At 44.8% G+C, this 23,046-nt stretch overlaps 1 protein-coding gene and 1 pseudogene across 1 annotated transcript in view; one reads left to right on the forward strand and one right to left on the reverse strand.

Moving 5' to 3' along the window:
* The window catches only part of LOC124709061, a 387,186-nt gene that overhangs the window by 17,424 nt on the left and 346,716 nt on the right, over positions 1 to 23,046 (reverse strand). The window contains exon 7 of the mRNA XM_047240710.1: positions 21,355 to 21,448. Within this exon, the coding sequence (XP_047096666.1) occupies positions 21,355 to 21,448 (94 nt within the window). The remainder of the gene's footprint in view (positions 1 to 21,354; positions 21,449 to 23,046) is intronic.
* Positions 21,989 to 22,106, forward strand: LOC124709518 (annotated as a pseudogene).

Genomic DNA, 23,046 nt, shown 5'->3' on the forward strand with positions numbered 1-23,046 from the left:
CATCATCAGTTATTTTGCGCCCCAAATAGCAAAACTCCTTTACTACTTTAAGTGTCTCATTTCCTAATCTAATACCCTCAATATCACCCGACTTAATTCGACTACATTCCATCATCCTCGTTTTGCTTTTGTTGATGTTCATCTTATATCCTCCCTTCAAGACATTATCCATTCCGTTCAACTGCTCTTCCAAGCACTTTGCTGTCTCTGACAGAATTACAATGTCATCGGCGAACCTCAAAGTTTTCATTTCTTCTCCATGGATTTTAATACCTACTCCCAATTTTTCTTTTGTTTCCTTCACTGCTTGCTCAATATACAGATTGAATAACATCGGGTATAGGCTACAACCCTGTCTCACTCCCTTCCCAACCACTGCTTCCCTTTCATGCCCTTCAACTGTTATAACTGCCATTTAGTTTCTATACAAATTGTAAATAGCCTTTCGCTCCCTATATTTTGCCCCTGCCACCTTCAGAATTTGAAAGAGAGTATTCCAGTCAACATTGTCGAAAGACTTCTCTAAGTCTACAAATGCTAGAAACATAGGTTTGCCTTTCCTTAATCTAGCTTCTAAGATAAGTCGTAGGGTCAGTATTGCCTCACGTGTTCCAATATTTCTACGGAATTCAAACTCATCTTCCCCAAGGTCGGCTTCTACTAGTTTTTCCATTCGTCTGTAATGAATTCGCGTAAGTATTTTGTAGCCGTGACTTATTAAACTGGTAGCTCGGTAATTTTCACATCTGCTTAACGTAATTCGTCGTTATTTGTAGAGAGCACTTTCCCCTTACACAAATATAGATTAATTTAGGGATTAACATAAGTGCGACTAAGAGTTTTGCTCAAAGACTGATTATAATCACACCCGCTTTCATCACTGTACTGAACTGTGTTTATTTCATAGGACCGGTCAGGACTGCCGTGTTCAATTAATGACGAAATAATATGTTAAGAAACTTAAGATGACTCTTCAGAATTCGAAATACACTCTTTCGGATGGATGGCCAAAGTTTTTCTTTCATATTTTACGAAAGAAAATTGGTGATGGCTGCAATAAAAGCCGCTACGAATAAAATAAAATCATTCATAAAATAATTTGTAGCTTGCTTAACCCACGGGAAAATGACCGGCTCCCAAGCAAAATTTTCGTCGTCGATCACCACTCTTTTTCTGGACTTTTTCGATTAAACATCGAAATTCGTATCTCAGAGCCGGCCGCGGTGGCCGAGCGCTTCTAGGCGGTTCAGTCCGGAACCGCGCGACTGCTACGGTGGTAGGTTCGAATCCTGCCTCGGGCATGGATGTGTGTGATGTCCTTAGGTTACTTAGGTTTAAGTAGTTCTAAGCTGTAGGAAACTGACGACCACAGATGTTAAGTCCCATAGTGCTCAGAGCCATTTGAACCATCATATCTCAGAATCGTTAGTCTAAGTCGAGCCTTTGTTGGCATTCTGCTCTAAACTATTTATCGCTCTACAGCTGCAGATCTTGTTTGCGATTATACTAGGGGCGTTGAATAAGTAACGCTGCACTTTTTTTCTGAAAGCAAGTTGGTTTTAGTTAGGATTCCAATACACCACATTATTTCCCACTCTTTTGGCTGCAAAACCCTATTTTTCAACATAATCTCTGTAAACATAGGCGTCCGCGGCCGTTGTCACAGTCAATAAAATTCTTCTGGGTTTGAGGCCGCATTGTCAATTGTAAGATTCCGACGTTTCAGCGACTGTTGCAAGGCGCCTTCCTCAGGGTGTATTGCTAACTGCTGAATGAGCACTACTTTGGATACTTATATACCACGGAGGAGTGCTGTCATTGGATGTGAGGTTGAGGAGGAAAGGTATTAGGAGTTCATTTAGTGAGCCATATAGATTCATACGTCAAGGACTCCTCCCATTTTAAAGCACTTTTGAAAGAAAAGCGTGAACCGGATACGGATCTGATGGTCAGTTTTGACGTGAAGTGCCGGCCGGTGTGGCCGTGCGGTTCTAGGCGCTTCAGTCTGGAACCGCGTGACCGCTACGGTCGCAGGTTCGAATCCTGCCTCGGGCATGGATGTGTGTGATGTCCTTAGGTTAGTTAGGTTTAAGTAGTTCTAAGTTCTAGGGGACTGATGACCACAGATGTTAAGTCCCATAGTGCTCAGAGCCATTTGAACCATTTTTTGACGTGAAGTCTTTGTTCACGAATGTACCCGAGACGGACACCATGAACATCTTAGAGAAACGCATGGCACCTGATATCTGCGAGCTAGTGCGCCACTGTTTGACGACCACCTATTTCAGGTGGAAAGGGGGTTTTTATGAGCAGACTGACGGTGTAGCTATGGGTTCCCCTCTTTCGCCGGCCGCAGCAAACATTTTTATGCAAGAATTCAAAGAAATCGCACTCCAGTCCGCACCATTACGCCCAGAATGCTGACTACGATATGTCGATGACACCTTTGTTATCTGGCCACACGGAGAAGAAGAGCTTCAGAACTTTCTAGAACATCTCAACCAGCAGCACAGCAAAATTCACTTCACCATGGAGATAGAAAAGAACGGGGTATTGCCTTTTCTCGACGTGCAAGTTTACCGTAAGACAGAGGGGAAGCTTGGACACAGAGTTTATAGCAAGCCCACCAACATGGACAGGTATATGCACGGATCTTCCCACCACAATCCTACGCAAAAGAATTCGGCCCTGCAAACTTTAACTAAGAGAGCCTACGGTATCAGTGATGAACACAACCTGCAAGCTGAACTACAGAACCTCAGGTCAATTTTTGGAGCTAATACGAGCGCTATCCAAAAAATACATTACGTTTTGGAATTAAAAATAAATAAAGTATTGGAAATTTTTTACATTATATACAGATGAAAGCCACACTTGGTTTTAGTTGGGATTCCAAAACACCACATTATTTCCCACTCTTTTGGCTGCAAAACCCTATTTAAATTAAGGCACTTATCGTAGCGATGGACGAGCTTGGAAATTCCTTCGTCGTAAAATTCGGCCGCCTGCGCCTTCAACCACGTGGTTACCTCTTCTTGAAGCTGTGCGTCGTCATCAAAACGCTGCATAGCCAACCACTTCTTCATTGCTGGGAATAAGTGGAAGTCGCTCGGTGCCAGGTCGGGACTGTACGACGGATGAGGAAACAACTCCCACTTAAAAGATTCGAGAACTTCACGAGTGGCATTTGCCGTGTGGGCCCGGGCGTTGTCGTGAATCAGCAAGATCTTTGAGCCCAACTTTCCCCTGCGCTTCTTTTATATTGCTCTTCTGAGGTTGTGCAGAGTTTGGCAATACCTTTGAGAGTTTATTGTAGTGCCTCTTTCCAGGAAATCCACAAAAATCACACCTTTTCTGCCCCAAAAGACAGTCGCCATCACCTTTCTTGCCGAGATTGTCTGCATGCATTTCTTGGGTTTTTGGGGGGAATTTGTGCGTCCCCACTGCATTGACTGCAATTTTGTCTCGCAGTTCACATGCTTAACCCATGTTTCGTCACCAGTAACGATGCGATCGAGTAATGAGTCGTCATCTTTCTTGTAAACGTCCAAAAACGTTAACGCTGCAGCCATTCGCTGATTTTTGTGAATCTCTGTCAAGATTTTTGGTATTCATCTTGCACAAAACTTGTGGTAACCAAGCTTTTCGGTAATGATTTCGTGCAACAAACTTCGTGAAATTTGTGGAAAACTCATAGAGAGTTCCGTTATTGTGAAATTACGGTTTTCACGGACCGCGGCATCGACTTTTTCGACAAGTTCGGCAGTCACTATGCTGGGTCTTCCACTTCGCTCTTCGTCGTGAACGTTAGTTCGGCCATTTTTAAATTTTATGACCCATTGACGCAATCCACCTTCAGTGATTATGTTGTCCCCATACACTTCACAAAGCTGCTAATAGATTTCTATCGGTGTACAGTTTGTTGCAGTCAGAAACCTTATTGGCGGAATGCCATGACACCAAGATGTCCGCGCTAGCCCCGCCCCTAACGGACACAAACGAAAACGTAATGTACTTTGTGGATAGCCCTCGTAGCTACGACATGAGGATGATACACAAAACCATGGCGCCGAAGGAGGAGGGCAACAGGGAAATGCAGAACGACGCACAGAACACTGTTGTGCTACCATACGTACATGGGGCTACTGAACATCTGGGCAAAAATCTCCGTCGGGCAGGCATTAAGCCGATCTTTCGTAGCATCAACAAAATAAAAGACATTCTGGGCACGACGAAAGATACAATTGACAAGTTTCATGTTGCCGGAGTTTATGAAATCGGGTGCGAATGTGGACTGGTGTATGAAGGTGAGACTGGGTGTCCGATAAACACAAGCTGAACTGAACACGAGAGATATATCCGCCTCAAACAAAAGAACAAATGAGCGGTGGCAGAACACCAGCAAGATGAAGATCGAGTTTCGAGAGGCCCGCGTACTGGCGAAACAGCCGTTTAGTTTGAGGAGGAAGATTAGAGAGGCTATAGAAATAGCCAAGCAGCCCGGCAACATGAATAGAGAAGACGGGTACCAACTTCCAGCGTCTTGGCTGTCAGCTGTGACAGCTTTGCGGAAGGCCAGCTCTCGCGGTAGGCCACAGCGGTGAAGGGTACGCAGAGAGCTGACGCCGCCTGGTCAATACTAGGCAGTTAGTAAACAACGCTACGCTGCAGTCGCCGCTCTGTCTCCTATTCGCCCACTTCCACCAATTTCAAGCAGTAAAGGAAATTCCAATGGAAAACGCCCATTTCCGCCGATGACAACACGCAATGCAAAGACCAATAAAATGAACTCCTAATACCCATCCTCCTCATCCTCACACCCAATGACAGCACTCCTCCATAGTATACAGGGTGTTACAAAAAGTTACGGCCAAACTTTCAGGAAACATTCCTCACACACAAATAAAGAAAATATGTTATGTGGACATGTGTCCGGAAACGCTTAATTTCCATGTTAGAGCTCATTTTAGTTTCGTCAGTATGTACTGTACTTCCTCGATTCACCGCCAGTTGCCCCAATTGAAGGAAGGTAATGTTCACTTCGGTGCTTGTGTTGACATGCGACTCATTGCTCTACAGTACTAGCATCAAGCACATCAGTACGTAGCATTGACAGGTTAGTGTTCATCACGAACGTGGCTTTGCAGTCAGTGCAATGTTTACAAATGCGGAGTTGGCAGATCCCCATTTGATGTATGGATTAGCACGGGGCAATAGCCGTGGCGCGGTACGTTTGTATCGAGACAGATTTCCAGAACGAAGGTGTCCTGACAGGAAGACGTTCGAAGCAATTGATCGGCGTCTTAGGGAGCACTGAACGTTCCAGCCTATGACTCGCGACTGGGGAAGACCTAGAACGACGAGGACACCTGCAATGGACGAAGCAATTCTTCGTGTAGTTGACGATAACCCTAATGTCAGCGTCAGAGAAGTTGCTGCTGTACAAGGTAACGTTGACCACGTCACTGTATGGGGAGTGCTACGGGAGAACCAGTTGTTTCCGTACCGTGTACAGCGTGTGCAGGCACTATCAGCAGCTGATTGGCCTCCACGGGTACACTTCTGCGAATGGTTCATCCAACAATGTGTCAATCCTCATTTCAGTGCAAATGTTCTCTTTACGGATGAGGCTTCATTCCAACGTGATCAAATTGTAAATTTTCACAATCAACATGTGTGGGCTGACGAGAATCCGCACGCAATTGTGCAATCACGTCATCAACACAGATTTACTGTGAATGTTTGGGCAGGCATTGCTGGTGATGTCTTGATTGGGCCCCATGTTCTTCCACCTACGCTCAATGGAGCACGTTATCATGATTTCATACGGGATACTCTACCTGTGCTGCTACAACATGTGCCTTTACAAGTACGACACAACATGTGGTTCATGCACGATGGAGCTCCTGCGCATTTCAGTCGAAGTGTTCGTACGCGTCTCAACAACAGATTCGGTGACCGATGGATTGGTAGAGACGGACCAGTTCCATGGCCTCCAGTCTCTCCTGACCTCAACCCTCTTGACTTTCATTTATGGGGGCATTTGAAAGCTCTTGTCTACGCAACCCCGGTACCAAATGTAGAGACTCTTCGTGCTCGTACTGTGGACGGCTGTGATACAATACGCCATTCTCCAGGGCTGCATCAGCGCATCAGGGATTCCATGCGAAGGAGGGTGGATGCACGTATCCTCGCTAACTGATGACATTTTGAACATTTTCTGTAACAAAGTGTTTGAAGTCACGCTGGTACGTTCTGTTGCTGTGTGTTTCCATTCCATGATTAATGTGATTTGAAGAGAAGTAATAAAATGAGCTCTAACATGGAAAGTAAGCGTTTCCGGACACATGTCCACATAATATATTTTTTTTCTTTGTGCGTGAGGAATGTTTCCTGAAAGTTTGGCCGTACCTTTTTGTAACACCCTGTGTAAGTATCCAAACTAGTAATCATTCAGCAGTTAGCAATACACCCTCAGGAAGGCACCTTGCAACAGTCGCCGAAACGTCGGAATTTTACAGATGACAATGCCGCCTCAAACTCAGAAGAATTTTATTGAACACAATCTCTGTTCAATGCGACGGCCTCACTGGGAGGGCCTGAATGCCTGCGCGGTAGCACTCTACATCATACTCCGCAAGTCACCTAATGGTGTGTGGTGGAAGGTACATCCCGTACCACTATCTGATCCCTCCAACCCTCCTCCAATCGCGAACTGGTCGACGTCAGAGACAACGTCCTGCTGCATCAGTAACCTCCCCATTACCCACGTACTGCTTCTCGCGGAGTCCGTCCTTCATTGGACCACACAGATGGAAATCGAAAGGTGCGAGATTCGGGCTCTAGGGCGAGGAAAAACAGTTCAGTGAAGTTTTATGAGTTCTCTCAGGTGCATAGGCTTGTGTGAGGCCTTGCGTTGTCGTGAAGAAGAAAAAGTCAGTTCGTATTTTTGTGGCGACGACCACGCTGAAGTCGCTTCTTTAAACCTGAGGGTAACACAGCTGTGTGCGACTGGCTGACAGACAGGAGGTCGGACGGGTTTGCGCGACCTTGTTGTGACGATGACAGACGCCTCGCCCAACGGCTCACCGTGCTTTTGTTCACTGCCAGGTCTCCGTAGACATTCTACAAGCGCCTATGAATATCTGTGATGCTGTGGTTTTCGGCCAAAAGAAACTCACTGACACCTCTCTACTTAGAACGCACCTCCATTACAGACACCATTTTGAAGGCTACGTATAGCGCCGCCATCTATCGGATCTTCATGTAACTATAGGAGCTGAAGCGGGAATATTTCACGGTGTTCCACAACAAAATCCGTATTTTTTTCAAACGAAACTGCCCGAGAAAAAATGTGTTGCATAAGTTATTGAAAGCCCCTCGTAAGTGGTGGGTTCTATTTCAGGGTTCAAGGTTACAGCTGTCAATACAATGAAATTATATCGTTCCAGAGATGTCATCAAGTATCAGACATCTATGACGTACGAGGGTCGTTCAATAAGTAATGCCCCACATATTTTAAAATGCTATTAATATACATAGACAAACGCTGTTGTTGGTGCTTCACATTTGGTGTTTGTTCTGTGCACTGTGATGTTTCGAACCGTTCTGGGAGTTGGCAGAGCCGTAGTACAGCGCCAAACGGAGCCTACATATGACTCAGGTTACAAGCAGCGAACTGTTATTGAATTCTTGTGTGCAGAAAAAGAAACCATGGTGAACATCCATAAACGTTTGTTTACAGTGTATGGCGATGCTGGAGTTTATAGGAGTACAGTTGGGCGATGTGTAAAGAAAGTTACAGCCTCAGGAAATGCAGAAACAGAACTCCATGATCAGCCACGCTCGGGACGTCCTGTCACAGCCACTGATCCAGACGTGCTGAATCGTGCGGATGCCATTCCATCTCTCTGGGCTGTTTAAAATACGGGGAACACACTTAGAAGATGACGAGAGTGTCAGTCATGCAGTGAAATCATGGCTACACCTACAGAACAAGAGCTTTTACCAGCAGGGAATACATACTCTTCCACAACGTTGGCGTACGGCCATAGGACGTGATGGAGACTACGTAGAAAAATAGGACATGCACAACACATGTTGATGTATATTGTCACAAAATTATGACTCTTGACAGTAAATATGTTCTGAGGAAAAAATGTGGGGCATTACTTATTGAACGACCATCCTATATTAGCAGACTCAAGCGACGAATGAAAAGTTTTACTGAGGCCATTATTCGAATCCTGGCCCTGCTACAAATTTTCTTTCGTCGCTTCAGTCTGTGTATACGACGGCTATTCGGAAAGTAAGTTCCTACCGGTCGCGAAATGGAAACTACTGCGAAAATCAAAAATGTTTTATTTGCAACAGTTAGGTACACCTTCCGGCTACTTCTCTACATAGTCGCCGCTCCGACTTACTTTATTTATTGTAGCGTTGTACCATCTTTCCAATACCCTCGCCATAGAAGGGAGCCGCCTGTGCTTTCTGGCAATTTTCTACGCTGGTCTATAGCCCGTTGCCTCTGCCAGAATGTTGTCTTTGTAGCCAGTGGTCCGTGTGAGCAGAGACGAAACTCAGGCAGAGGCAGTTACGGGCTGTATTGTAGGAGACAAAACACTTCCTACAGAAAACGCTGCAGGAGCATCTCTATTGCCCCTACAGTCTGCGTCTGGGAATTGTCATGAAGAAGGAAACACACGACAGTTACGTTACGTGGGTTGCATGACATCAGGCGAAATCTCTCACCAGATCCTCATACTTGGAGGGAGGCAGTGTTTTCTAGGCATCTTTATGTGCTCACTGTGCTCTCAGAACTGAAAAGAGTGACGTGACACAATCAACGCGCACAGTACAGGCACTACCCGACACGTATGTGCAAAGCGTCATCGGATTTTCACTGTGGTGTCCATTTCGCGCTCGATCGGACTTAACTTTGCGAAAAGTCCTCGTATACAGTCAATATAGATTCAGACTTTATACTTTATCACTGAGCTGGGGAGAAAAGTTGTGATACTGGATCATCATATGGCCAGATCCCTGTCCTGCCATACGGATTTAAGTTTTTTTCTGAAGTTTCCATGTATCTCTGAGGATGAATATCGATTTTTTAAAGAGGTGACCGATTCCTTCCCCGTCACTGTCCTGCGCTTCACCCCTTGATGATCTAGTCGTCCACTGGACGTTAAACTCCAGTCTCTCCGCCTTGCTTTATAATTTATCGTACAGGAAACAAGCGTAGAGTAGCAACTACTGCTCGAATGATGTCGCAGCGTCAGGGCAATATAGTAGCGACAGGTGTTGAAGGAAGCAGGAAAAAATAAGTGTGTACTGTGTAACTTAATTCTGTTTTTTACGAAAAAATCCATTAAGTCGAAGCATAAAACCCGTTTAGTAACTACAGAGAATAGAAAATCTAAATAAAGGGATCTGCACGCAGCTGATGACAAAAGACATCACCTTTGTTGAACTCTTCGTTCTGTGTGTTTCGTACATCCTCACACTGTCTCCAGATCGCACTTGTCCCAAAGGACCTCGCACACTTCGTATCAGTTTTATTGAAAATAACACCTCCCAAAAATTGTACAAATCCAATAAAATTGGTATGTTATTTCAGAAGAATCTGTAGCTCAAATATGTAATGTCCTCTTGACAACAGGTGCTGTGTTACTACAGAACTACAGTGATGGAAAAAAATCGCAAACAAAAAAAAAATTAATGTAGAGTAACGAAATTTCGAGAATACATTTATCTAGGTAACGTATTCAGTTGATTAACATTGTAACATCACAGGTTAATGTAAGCGCGAGATAAGTCATTGTCGATGAGAAATGCTGGTGCATTAATAACCGGCGCAACAGCCAGAATGTTGAACGCAAGCATGCAAACATGCACGCATTATGTTGTACAGGTGTCGGATGTCAGTTTGTGGGATCGAATTCCATGCCTTTTGCTCTTGGTCAGTCAATACAGAGACAGTTAATGCTGTTTGCGGATGAAGCTGGAGTTGTCGCTCAATGATGTCCCATATGTTCTGCATTGGAGACAGATCTGGCGATCGAGCAGGCGAAGGCAACATGTCGACACTATGTAGGGCGTGCTGGGTTACAGCAGCGGATTGTGGACGAGTGTTATCCTGGAGTGCTGTCACGAATGGCAGCACAATAGGTCGAATCACCAAACTGACGCACAAATTTGGAGTCATGGTGCGTGGGATAACCATGTGTGTGTCTCTGCTGTCACACGAAATCACACCCCAGAGCATAACTCCAGGTGTAGGCCCAATGTGTCTAGCACGCAGACAGGATGGTTGCAGGGCCTCCATTCGCCTGCTTCTAACCAACAAACGTCCATGACTGGCACCGAGGCAGAACTAACTTGCGTCGTAAAACATAACAGACCTCCGCCATTCCCTCCAATGAGCCCTCGTATGACATCACTGAAGTCGCAGATGACGGTGGTTTGCGGACAATGGAATGCAAGCTAGAGGGCATCTGACTGGGAGCTGGCCTTGAAGTAACCGATCAGCAACAGTTCGTGTCTCTCTGTGCTACTACCACGTGCTCAGGTTGCTGCTGCAGATGCAGTACGATGCTCAGAGCCATACGCCCAACACGACGGCCTCCCCTCTCGGTAGTGCCGCCGGCCGGAGCGGCCGAGTGGTTGTAGGCGCTACAGTCTGGAACCGCGCGACCGCTACGGACGCAGGTTCGAATCCTGCCTCCGGCTTGGATGTGTGTGATGTCCTTAGGTTAGTTAGGTTAGTAGTTCTAAGTTCTAGGGGACTGATGACCTCAGAAGTTAAGTCCCATAGTGCTCAGAGCCATTTGAACAAATCGGTAGTGCCACGAGGCCACCCGGAGCTCGGTCTTCTTCCGACCGTACATTCTCGTGACCACCGCTGCCAGCAATCAAATGCAGCGGCTACATTCCTGTGTCTTGTAAGTAGGCTGTTTAGGTTTTCATATTGGTAACGCCACGTAGCGCTCTGTATGAAAATCACTGACTGTGCTGTGTGCAGTCTGTGGCTGGGTGGCATTGTTGTAATATTCTCTATTGTAGTGTTGGGCTGTTGGCTGTTAATTCATTACACAGTGGTGCTGATAAGCTTCGCTCGTCGTCACTATTATTTCTCAGTTTACTTTGGAGCCTAGTGTTACGTTTTTCACACGCCATTATTGTCACAATGTTTCACACAATAACACAGAAAAGCACAGTTGGAAGAGTAAAATAAGAAAATACATTAACGTAGCACTGAAAATAATATCTAGTTAATTGCAAGCGCAGCTTCGAAATACTTGGTGCAAATCTACATGCATGCCACAACTGTTTTACTGTACAACAATGAAAGACTGCAACTACAAAGGAGATTCTCTCTACAATTACGCGCTAGCAATAAACAATAGCTACACTAATCACACAAACTACAAGAAAAAAATCAGAAGATTGCAGTGAGGTATCCTCGGCTAAGGGTCGGCATATTAACGTCCCCTTAGAAAAATTAGTGAATTACTGTGCTGATAAACCTCTTACGTTATTTGATTTTCAAACAGCTGAGCAAAACTGAACATACTCAGACATTTCGCTCTTTACCTATTCTGATCAACACTAAACTGACACACAATATTTTTTTAGCGCAACGCAGTCTGACTTTCAACAATCCCTACAAAAGAATGGCCCTGAGTAACATTAACCTATACGTTTCACAAATCACTTACCTCACTAAAATCTTCGTTACTCGAACTACTGCAATACAGCGTGCGCCACTACTGCCAGCTAAATAAAAGATTCAAACTACGGAAGGCACTAACTACTGATAGGCATAGTTAGCAAATGAAAGATTTTGATAGAGAACAAACAATGTATTTACCTTAATAGTGTTCAAAAGTCATAATATATATAGCAGTTCATGACATCTATTCTTAACAATGTACTGTTTCTGATGGACACACGTCCAGATCATCCGCTCTCAAAAAACCGCCATCTCACTTCCCCACATCCACCACTGCTGGCGGCTCACCTCCAACTGCGCAACGCTACGCGCTGTTAACAGCCAACAGCCCAACACTACAATAGCGAATATTACAACAGTGCCACCCAGCCACAGACTGCACACAGCACAGCCAGTGATTTTCATACGGAGCGCTACGTGGCGTTACCAGTATAAAAACCTAAACAGCCTACTTACAGTCTTTCTGCAGTATCGCAGAAGAAACACCAGTTTCCCGCAGCCCTATTACACGACCTCGCCCAAACTCAGTGTTGATAATGGCGTCTATGTCGCGTTAAAGGCATTCGTGGCTAACATCGGCTCACCACATCCGATCTCAAAGGAAACTAACACTCAAGGCCGCTAGAGCGTGTATTTAAAGCAAACCTGATCTGCGTCCTCATAGTCGCACTACTAGCGCCTGTCTTTTCGACTGGCGCGAAATGTGAACACACGTCGTCTTTCGGATGTAGAAACACGCCTGCCATCTTTCGTTTATGTCGCACAACTTCTTGGTGTTGCTACTTTTTTCCGTCAGTGTGAACTTTAGAAGCTAGGGGACGAGGTGCTGGCAGAATTGAACGTGTGAGAACTAGTCGTGAGTCGTGCTTGGGTAGCTCAGTTGGTAGATCACTTGCCCGCGAAAGGTGGAGGTCCCGAGTTAGACTCTCGGTCCGGCACACAGTTTTAATGTCAGGAAGTTTCATATCAGCGCACACTCTGCTGCAGAGTGAAAATCTCATTCTGGAGACTTGTTGTCTTATATTTCAATACGCATGCCTGTACCAGTTTCTTTGGCGCTTCATTGTCTATCAGTCTGGTAATGAACCAGTAAGTCATGAGTTTTGCTTCTACAGTTCATTCCTCTGTACATTTGTAAGTGACTATGCTGTGTTGTTTGCAGATGACGAGCAGTAAATTGTATCGTAGATTAAATCTATCAACATACACAACTGTTAGCTTCATGTGAGGCATGCAGACAAATCTATATACGCATTTAGAGCCAAAGTCAATAGACATATCGTGAATGAACCACATATAACGCCTCTCCTCAGTGCTAATATATCTCAACTCTCTACTGTACAAAAATTAACGTAAAATATTTTATACTTAATAATGTCTTCTTTTGCAAATATAAGTGCTTTTGCGCAAACTAATCAATATGTATTACAAAAGTAAGAGTACAATGTTGGTGCCGCTAAACCTCAGGAACGAGTCCCGGTACGATCAAGGGAGTTATATGGTGTAGTAGCCCTCTAACCCCCATCCATGAAGAACGTTCCCGTTTTTACCTTAAGGACATGCTTTTGAATGTATAAGGGCTGGGAAGTTTCGCCCCTTAGAAATTTCTAGAACGTTCGAGAGCATTACAGAGCATTCGAGAGTATTCGAGAACAATCCACAATATTCCAGAATGTTGCGGAATGTTCCACAATGATTCAGGAAATAATCTCGAACATTCAGGAAGATTACAGAATGCTCTGGAACATCCCAGCTCACTGTGGAACATTTCAGAAGACTCTCACGTGTTGTGGAATGTTCTAGAACATTGTCGACCATTCGAAGACTTTTTGGTATGTTATGGAATTCGCCAATGGTCATGATTTTTGTAAGCGAGCAAAGCCACGGGTAAAATGCACATTCTAAATTCCTGGAACCATTTCAATCAAATTTGGTACACATATTAGTAGCAGCGTGTCAGAAAGCGAAGGAAAAGATGAGATTGGCACAGATATGATGACGTGGGGATAGACACAAATAGGGGAGGGGGAAATGGAAAATGGTTCAAATGGCTCTGAGCACTATGGGACTTAACAGCTGTGGTCATCAGTCCCCTAGAACTTAGAACTACTTAAACCTAACTAACCTAAGGGCATCACACACATCCATGCCCAAGGCAGGATTCGAACCTGCGACCGTAGCAGTCACACGGTTCCGGACTGCGCGCCTACAACCGCGAGACCACGGCGGCCGGCAGGGGGAAATGGACATAGAAAGGAAAGAGAAGGAGGTGGGGAGAGAGAGAGATGGAGGTACAGAACAGAGAGGGGAGGGGGAGATGGATGGAGAGAGGGGGAGATGGGGATTGATAAAGAGAAGGGGCGGACTAGAGGGAAGTAGAGGGGGAAACGCAAGTGGACAGGGGGGTGGGGGAGGGTGAGATGGACAGAGAGAGGAGGTAGGACGAGATGGGTTAGTAGAAGACTGGAATAAATAAATACTCGGGCCACGCCGGTTTTCTCAGCTAGTGTAAAATATTTGATAATAATATCTCCTTTTTCATACGTAAATACGTTAGTGACCAAATAAAACGGTATCTTGCATAAGGCGAAATTCTTCTCCAGTTTTTCCTGTGAAATTATTATTTTCGTAATACGTGGTGTTATGCCTATTGTGGAGTCACCGCCAGACACCACACTTGCTAGGTGGTAGCATTTAAATCGGCCGCGATCCGTTAGTATACGTCGAACCCGCGTGTCGCCTCTATCAGTGATTGCAGACCGAGCGCCGCCACCACGTCTAGTCTAGAGAGACTCCCTAGCACTCGCCCCAGTTGGGCAGCCGACTTTGCTAGCGATGGTTCACTGTCTACATACGCTCTCATTTGCAGAGACGACAGTTTAGCATAGCCTTCAGCTACGTCATTTGCTACGACCTAGCAAGGCACCATATTCAGTTACTACGAATGTATTCTGAACAGATAATATTGTGAATCATGTACCGTCAAGAGCGACGTTCATCATTAATGGATTAAAATTAAGTATTAAACTAATTACGTCCGCTTTCTGAATTCTAATTCCTTGTCATGTTCCAGACCTCACGTCCCTCCTCACGCCAGCCTGCGTGAGCTAAAACGCATGCATTTCAGACTCCAATCGTACACGGTGTTGGCTCGTCTGCCAACACAACAGGTTTTTTTTTTTTTGGTCATCAGTCTACTGACTGGTTTGATGCGGCCCGCCACGAATTCCTTTCCTGTGCTAACCTCTTCATCTCAGAGTAGCACTTGCAACCAACGTCCTCAATTATTTGCTTGACGTATTCCAATCTCTGTCTTCCTCTACAGTATTTGCCCTCTACAGCTCCCTCTAGTACCATGGAAGTCATTCCCTCATGTCTTAGCAGATGTCCTATCATCCTGTCCCTTCTACTTATCAGTGTTGTCCACATATTCCTTTCCTCTCCGATTCTTCGTAGAACCTCCTCATTCCTTACCTTATCAGTCCACCTAATTTTCAACATTCGTCTATAGCACCACATCTCAAATGCTTCGATTCTCTTCTGTTCCGGTTTTCCCACAGTCCATGTTTCACTACCATACAATGCTGTACTCCAGACGTACATCCTCAGAAATTTCTTCCTCAAATTAAGGCCGGTATTTGATATTAGTAGACTTCTCTTGGCCAGAAATGCCTTTTTTGCCATAGCGAGTCTGCTTTTGATGTCCTCCTTGCTCTGTCCGTCATTGGTTATTTTACTGCCTAGGTAGCAGAATTCCTTAACTTCACTGACTTCGTGACCATCAATCCTGATGTTAAGTTTCTCGCTGTTCTCATTTCTACTACTTCTCATTACCTTCGTATTTCTCCGATTTACTCTCAAACCATACTGTATACTCATTAGACTGTTCATTCCGTTCAGCAGATCATTTAATTCTTCTTCACTTTCACTCAGGATAGCAATGTCATCAGTGAATCGTATCATTGATATCCTTTCACCTTGTATTTTAATTCCACTCCTGAACCTTTCTTTTATTTCCATCATTGCTTCCTCGATGTACAGATTGAAGAGTAGGGGCGAAAGGCTACAGCCTTGTCTTACACCCTTCTTAATACGAGCACTTCGTTCTTGATCGTCCACTCTTATTATTCCGTCTTGGTTGTTGTACATATTGTATATGACCCGTCTCTCCCTATAGCCTACCCCTACTTTTTTCAGAATCTCGAACAGCTTCCACCATTTTATATTGTCGAACGCTTTTTCCAGGTCGACAAATCCTATGAAAGTGTCTTGATTTTTCTTTAGCCTTGCTTCCATTATTAGCCGTAATGTCAGAATTGCCTCTCTCGTCCCTTTACTTTTCCTAAAGCCTAACTGATCGTCACCTAGCGCATCTCAATTTTCTTTTCCATTCTTCTGTACATTATTCTTGTAAGCAGCTTCGATGCATGAGCTGCTAAGCTGATTGTGCGATAATTCTCGCACTTGTCAGCTCTTGCCGTCTTCGGAATTGTGTGGATGATGCTTTTCCGAAAGTCAGATGGTATGTCGTCAGACTCATATATTCTACACACCAACGTGAATAGTCGTTTTGTTGCCACTTCCCCCAATGATTTTAGAAATTCTGATGGAGTGTTATCTATCCCTTCTGTCTTATTTGACCGTAAGTCCTCCAAAGCTCTTTTAAATTCCCATTCTATTACTGGGTCTCCTATCTCTTCTAAATCGACTCCTGTTTCTTCTTCTATCACATCCGCCAAATCTTCACCCTCATAGAGGCTTTCAGTGTATTCTTTCCACCTATCTGCTCTCTCCTCTGCATTTAACAGTGGAATTCCCGTTGCACTCTTAATGTTACCACCGTTGCTTTTAATGTCACCAAAGGTTGTTTTGACTTTCCTGTACGCTGAGTCTGTCCTTCCGACAATCATATCTTTTTCGATGTCTTCACATTTTTCCTGCAGCCATTTCGTCTTAGCTTCCCTGCACTTCCTATTTATTTCATTCCTCAGCGACTTGTATTTCTGTATTCCTGATTTTCCCGGAACATGTTTGTACTTCCTCCTTTCATCAATCAACTGAAGTATTTCTTCTGTTACCCATGGTTTCTTCGCAGCTACCTTCTTTGTACCTATGTTTTCCTTCCCAACTTCTGTGATGGCCCTTTTTAGAGATGTCCATTCCCCTTCAACTGTACTGCCTACTGCGCTATTCCTTATTGCTGTATCTATAGCGTTAGAGAACTTCAAACGTATCTCGTCATTCCTTAGTACTTCCGTATCCCACTTCTTTGCGTATTGATTCTTACTGACTAATGTCTTGAACTTCAGCCTACTCTTCATCACTACTACATTGTGATCTGTGTCTATATCTGCTCCTGGGTACGCCTTAAAATCCAGTATCTGATTTCGGAATCTCTGTCTGACCATGATGTAATCTAATTGAAATCTTCCCGTATCTCCCGGCCTTTTCCAAGTATACCTCCTCCTCTTGTGATTCTGGAACAAGGTATTCGCTATTACAAGCTGAAACTTGTTACAGAACTCAATTAGTCTTTCTCCTCTTTCATTCCTTGTCCCAAGCCCATATTCTCCTGTAACCTTTTCTTCTACTCCTTCCCCTACAACTGCATTCCAGTCGCCCATGACTATTAGATTTTCGTCCCCCTTTACATACTGCATTACCCTTTCAATATCCTCATACACTTTCTCTATCTGTCATCTTCAGCTTGCAACGTCGGCATGTATACCTGAACTATCGTTGTCGGTGTTGGTCTGCTGTCGATTCTGATTAGAACAATCCGGTCACTGAACTGCTCACAGTAACACACCCTCTGCCCTACCTTCCTATTCATAACGAATCCTACACCTGTTATACCATTTTCTGCTGCTGTTGATATTACCCGACACTCATCTGACCAGAAATCCTTGTCTTCCTTCCACTTCACTTCACTGACCCCTACTATATCTAGATTGAGCATTTTCATTTCCCTTTTCAGATTTTCTAGTTTCCCTACCACGTTCAAGCTTCTGACATTCCACGCCCCGACTCGTAGAACGTTATCCTTTCGTTGATTATTCAATCTTTTTCTCATGGTAACCTCCCACTTGGCAGTCCCGGAGATCCGAATGGGGGACTATTCCGGAATCTTTTGCCAATGGAGAGATCATCATGACACTTCTTCAATTACAGGCCACATGTCCTGTGGATACACGTTACGTGTCTTTAATGCAGTGGTTTCCATTGCCTTCTGCATCCTCATGTCGTTGATCATTGCTGATTCATCCGCCTTTAAGGGCAATTTCCCACCCCTGGGACAAGAGAGTGCCCTGAAACTCTATCCGCTCCTCCGCCCTCTTTGACAAGGCCGTTGGCAGAATGAGGCTGACTTCTTATGCCGGAAGTCTTCGGCCGCCAATGCTGATTATTTATCAAAATTTAGGCAGTGGCAGGGATCGAACCCGGGACCGAAGACGTTTTGATTATGAATCAACGCTACCCCTAGACCATTGTTAAGTATATTATTGTATGAGATCCTCACTTTCTGCATACTTACATGTTTAGGCGTGGCGTAGACAGGTACACTGACCGTATGTGAATTTAACAGGTTATATTCTGTGTGTTCTCTTTTTATTCTGTCGACTAAACAATCAATGGTTGCTTTATTCTTTGTACTTTAATTGTGTTATATCTAATATTTATTGCAGCATGTGAGTAGGCTACACAGCTGAAACTATTTTGTACTGAAGCATAAAAAATAAAAAGATGGTTTAATCCTAACACTAATTGCCAGCGGATCAAAGTGATACCATTCAAGAAATTTATTATGGATTCTGATTCTACTGCAAATACAACATACAGCAGCTACAATAAAAATGAGGTAGTTAATCAAAAAAATCACTCTAACTCAGTAAAAAGCTACTGGCGACGACAGGTTCCCGATGTCAAAACACGCCTCGAAGAACCCTATCTCTGGCCAGCTTCCCATGTAATTCATCTACGTCTCTGGTTGTGTCACATTGTAAGACGAACCAACATATCAGTCCAGCATTCATCAGGATGCCTTACCTAACATATCTCGATGGAGGCCATTTGCATTTGAGATCGAAACATTATTTCGTCTTACAATATGAAAGGTCAACAAGCCAAGACACTGGACTCGTGTTCCTTAGAATTAGGGTCAGGCTGGATATTCGGATTTTTCCGTGGTTTCCCAAGACGGCGTAGTGAAGTCTACAGCATAGTCTCTGAAGATCGTGTTTCATTATTTTTTTCCCTGTACTCGTTCAGGCGATACTTGACCTCTGTCTCCAGCCTTCCTTCCTTCATTAAGCTGACGTTTTGTTAAGAAAGTTCGACATCATTATTTATGCGGTCAGATTCACAGCATGAGGCTCTGTACCACTGCATGCTTGCCAGTGGAAACCGAAGCTAGATTACGTGAATAGTGGCCCTACCCTATATAGTATTCATATACACTGATGAGCCAGAACAGTGTGAATACCTGCTCGACAGAGTGCCGCTTCACCTTTGGAACGAAATACACCAGAGATTCTGTGTGGCGTGGAAGCGACAGGTTCTTATTAGGCTTCTGGTGGTATCAAAACACGAAGGAGTTAAAGACATTAGCTGACAGTTGGCAGTGATTAATATAAATGGGGAAAGTTGAAAATTTGTACCGGACCGGGATTCGAATCCGAGTCTCCTGCTTACTAGATAATGCGGTGACCGCTAAGCCTTCAGGACATAGTGGGCGCCACAAACACATGGACTACCCGAGCACATCCCCGTCAGACACATATTCTCAGCTTATACCACGCACCACTGATGTAGTGGCCCTGCTCTTTAGCCTCATTACTCGCATCATCTCGCCGAATTCCGTAAGAGTCGAGCTTGGTGTGCGTCTGCACTGAATGGATCACTGGCCGTCATGGCCATAATTATATACACTACTGGCCATTAAAATTGCTACACCAAGAACAAATGTAGATGATAAACGGGTATTCATTGAACAAATATATTATACTAGAACTGACATGTGATTACATTTTCACGCAATTTGAGTGCATAGATCCTGAGGAATCAGTACCCAGAACAACCACATCTGGCCGTAATAACGGCCTTGATACCCCTTGGCATTGAGTCAAACAGAGCTTTGATGGCGTGTACAGGTATAGCTGCCCGCGCAGCTTCAACACGATACCACAGTTCATAGAGAGTAGTGACTGGCGTATTGTGACGAGCCAGTTGCTCGCCACCATTTACCAGACGTTTTCAATTGGTGAGAGATCTGGAGAATGTGCTGGCCAGGGCAGCAGTCGAACATTTTCTGTATCCAGAAAGACCTGTACAGGACCTGCAACATGCGGTCGTGCATTATCCTGCTGAAACGTAGGGTTTCGCAGGAATCGAATGAAGGGTAAAGCCACGGGTCGTAACACGTCTGAAATGTAACGTCCACTGTTCAAAGTGCCGTCAGTGCGAACAACAGGTGACCGAGACGTGTGACCAATGGCACCCCATACCATCACGCCGGGTGATATGCCAGTATGGCGATGACGAATACACGCTTCTAATGTGCGTTCACCGCGATGTCACCAAACACGGATGCGACCGTCATGATGCTGTAAACAGAATCTGGATTCATCTGAAAAAAATGACGTTTTGCTATTGGTGCACCCAGGTTCGTTGTTGAGTACACCATTGCAGGCGCTCCTGTCTGTGATGCAGCGTCAAGGGTAAGCGCAGCCATGGTGTCCGAGGTGATAGTCCATGCTGCTGCAAACGTCGTCGAACCGTTGGTGCAGATAGTTGTCTTGTAAAGGTCCCCATCTGTTGACACAGGGATCGAGACGTGGCTGCACGATCCGTTACAGCCATGCGGATAAGATGCCTGTCATCTCGACTGCTAGTGATACGAGGCCGTTGGGATCCAACACGGTGTTCCGTATTACCCTCCTGAACCCACCGATTCCATATTCTGCTAACAGTCATAGGATCTCGACCAACGCGAGCAGCAATGTCGCGATACGATAAACCGCAATCGCAATTGGCTACAATCCAACCTTTATCAAAGTCGGAAACGTGATGGTACGCATTTCTCCTCCTTACACGAGGCATCTCAACAGCGTTTCACCGGGCAACGCCGGTCAACTGCTGTTTGTGTATGAGAAATCGGTTGGAAACTTTCCTCATGTCAGCACGTTGTAGGTGTCGCCACCGGTGCCAACCTTGTGTGAATGCTCTGAAAAGCTAATCATTTGCATATCACAGCATGTTCTTCCTGTCGGTTAAATTTCACATCTGTAGCACGTCATCTTCGTGGTGTAGCAATTTTAATGGCCAGTAGTGTATGTAGTGTGAGATGTGCGAAAGAACAGGCACAACGTATAATCTGCACTTCAGATTATACGTTGACGTCAGATGTCCACACTTACGTCACTCGACTCCCATAAAATGCAGGGCCGTCTTTTTGGGACGTTGAGCTGGCATCCGATAGAGCCCTATATGAGTTTCATTGGGTTCAGATCAAGCGAGATATAAATGCGAATTTACTATCGTACTAGTTAAACTACAGAACTACAGTAGCACGGCTCTGGTCTCGTGACAGGGACAGCTGGGGTGGCGCAGACAAGACTCACCTGAACTGCACGGCGATGGGCTGCAGGAAGGGGCTGACGTCCTGCCACAGGCGACCCCAGACGCTGTTCAGAATGCACTCCTCGTTGTCTGCTCCTGCAAACACACGCGCCTTGTGAGGTGTCGTTCTGCCACAATAAGCGTGCAGAATAGCTTGCAAAAAGCAGCTTCGTGGACTTATTATTAATACGACGATAATTTGTAGATCATTATATTCAGTGAAATAAGTTGCTGATAGCTCGATAAATTTTATTTACTATTTATTACGATTGTAAAGAGCATCAAGGGATATAAATAATGTCATTGCAGCATATTCGACGTATATTATGCTAAAACACGAATAATAAAATACAAGTACCTACCATTGGTAGGACATGTTCTGAGCATCAAGGGAAATACGATTTAGTACTGGAGGGAAGCGCGGAGGGTAAAACTCGTAGAGGGAGACCAAGGCATGAATACACTAAACAGATTCAGAAGGCTGTAGGCTGCAGTAGTTACTCGGAGACCAAGAAGCTTGCACAGGATAGAGTAGCATGGAGAGCTGCATCAAATCAGTCTCTGGACTCAAGACCACAACAACAACAACAACAATAACAACAAACATCATAATGGCCTAAGCGCATATAGTTGAAGGGCAACGGCCCTGCCGCAGTGGATACACCGGTTCCCGTGAGATCACCGAAGTTAAGCGCTGTCGGGCGTGGTCGGCACTTGGATGGGTGACCATCTAGGCCGCCATGCGCTGTTGCCATTTTTCGGAGTGCACTCAGACTCGTGATGCCAATTGAGGAGCTATTCGACCGAATAGTAGCGGCTTCGGTCAAGAATACCATCATAACGCCCGGGAGAGCGGTGTGGTGACCCCACGCCCCTCCTATCTGCATCCTCCACTGAGGATGACACGGCGGTCGGATGGTCCCGGTAGGCCATTCGTGGCCTGAAGGCGAAGTGAGTGCATATAGTTGAACGTACACGATATTCTCAGTAAACATGGGCTCTGGAATGTGTACCTTAAGATCTGGTTCAAATGGTTCAAATGGCTCTGAGCACTATGAGACTTAACATCTGTGGTCATCAGTCCCCTAGAACTTAGAACTACTTAAACCTAACTAACCTAAGGACATCACAGACATTCATGCCCGAGGCAGGATTCGAACCTGCGAACCGTAGCGGTCACGCGGTTCCAGACTGAAGCGCCTAGAACCGCACGGCCACACCGGCCGGCCCTTAACATCTACGAGGACTTCAAATTTAACTGTAAGCTCTTTGCACTCAAAATTTTGGAAGGAGCTAATATGGATGAAAACAAAAAAAGTCAAAGAAATGTGGGCTCTAAACCGCATACCTTAATAGCCATGTGTACTTGTTGATCTTCGCTGCTGTGAAACACATCTCTTATACTGAACAAGTGCTCAAGGCTTTTAAGGTATACATTGTAGAGCCCTTGTTTACTGAGACGTTATTGCTTCTAGTATCGTGCACTTTCAACTGCGTGCGTTTACGCCGTTAATGATGGTACAACCTGTATAACTTTTGAGGTTTTATTATAGTGTTATTCACTGATACGATAATCATAAGTCCTAGGCCACATAATTGTGAACAATGGAATTCATTATAAATCATGCAAATTAGTGTCGCCGAGGGTCAAGTTTCGTATAGTTACAATTTTTACTGGTATTTCATAAACTTAA

This window comes from Schistocerca piceifrons, chromosome 7, assembly GCF_021461385.2.
Source record: "Schistocerca piceifrons isolate TAMUIC-IGC-003096 chromosome 7, iqSchPice1.1, whole genome shotgun sequence".
NCBI lineage: Eukaryota > Metazoa > Arthropoda > Insecta > Orthoptera > Acrididae > Schistocerca > Schistocerca piceifrons.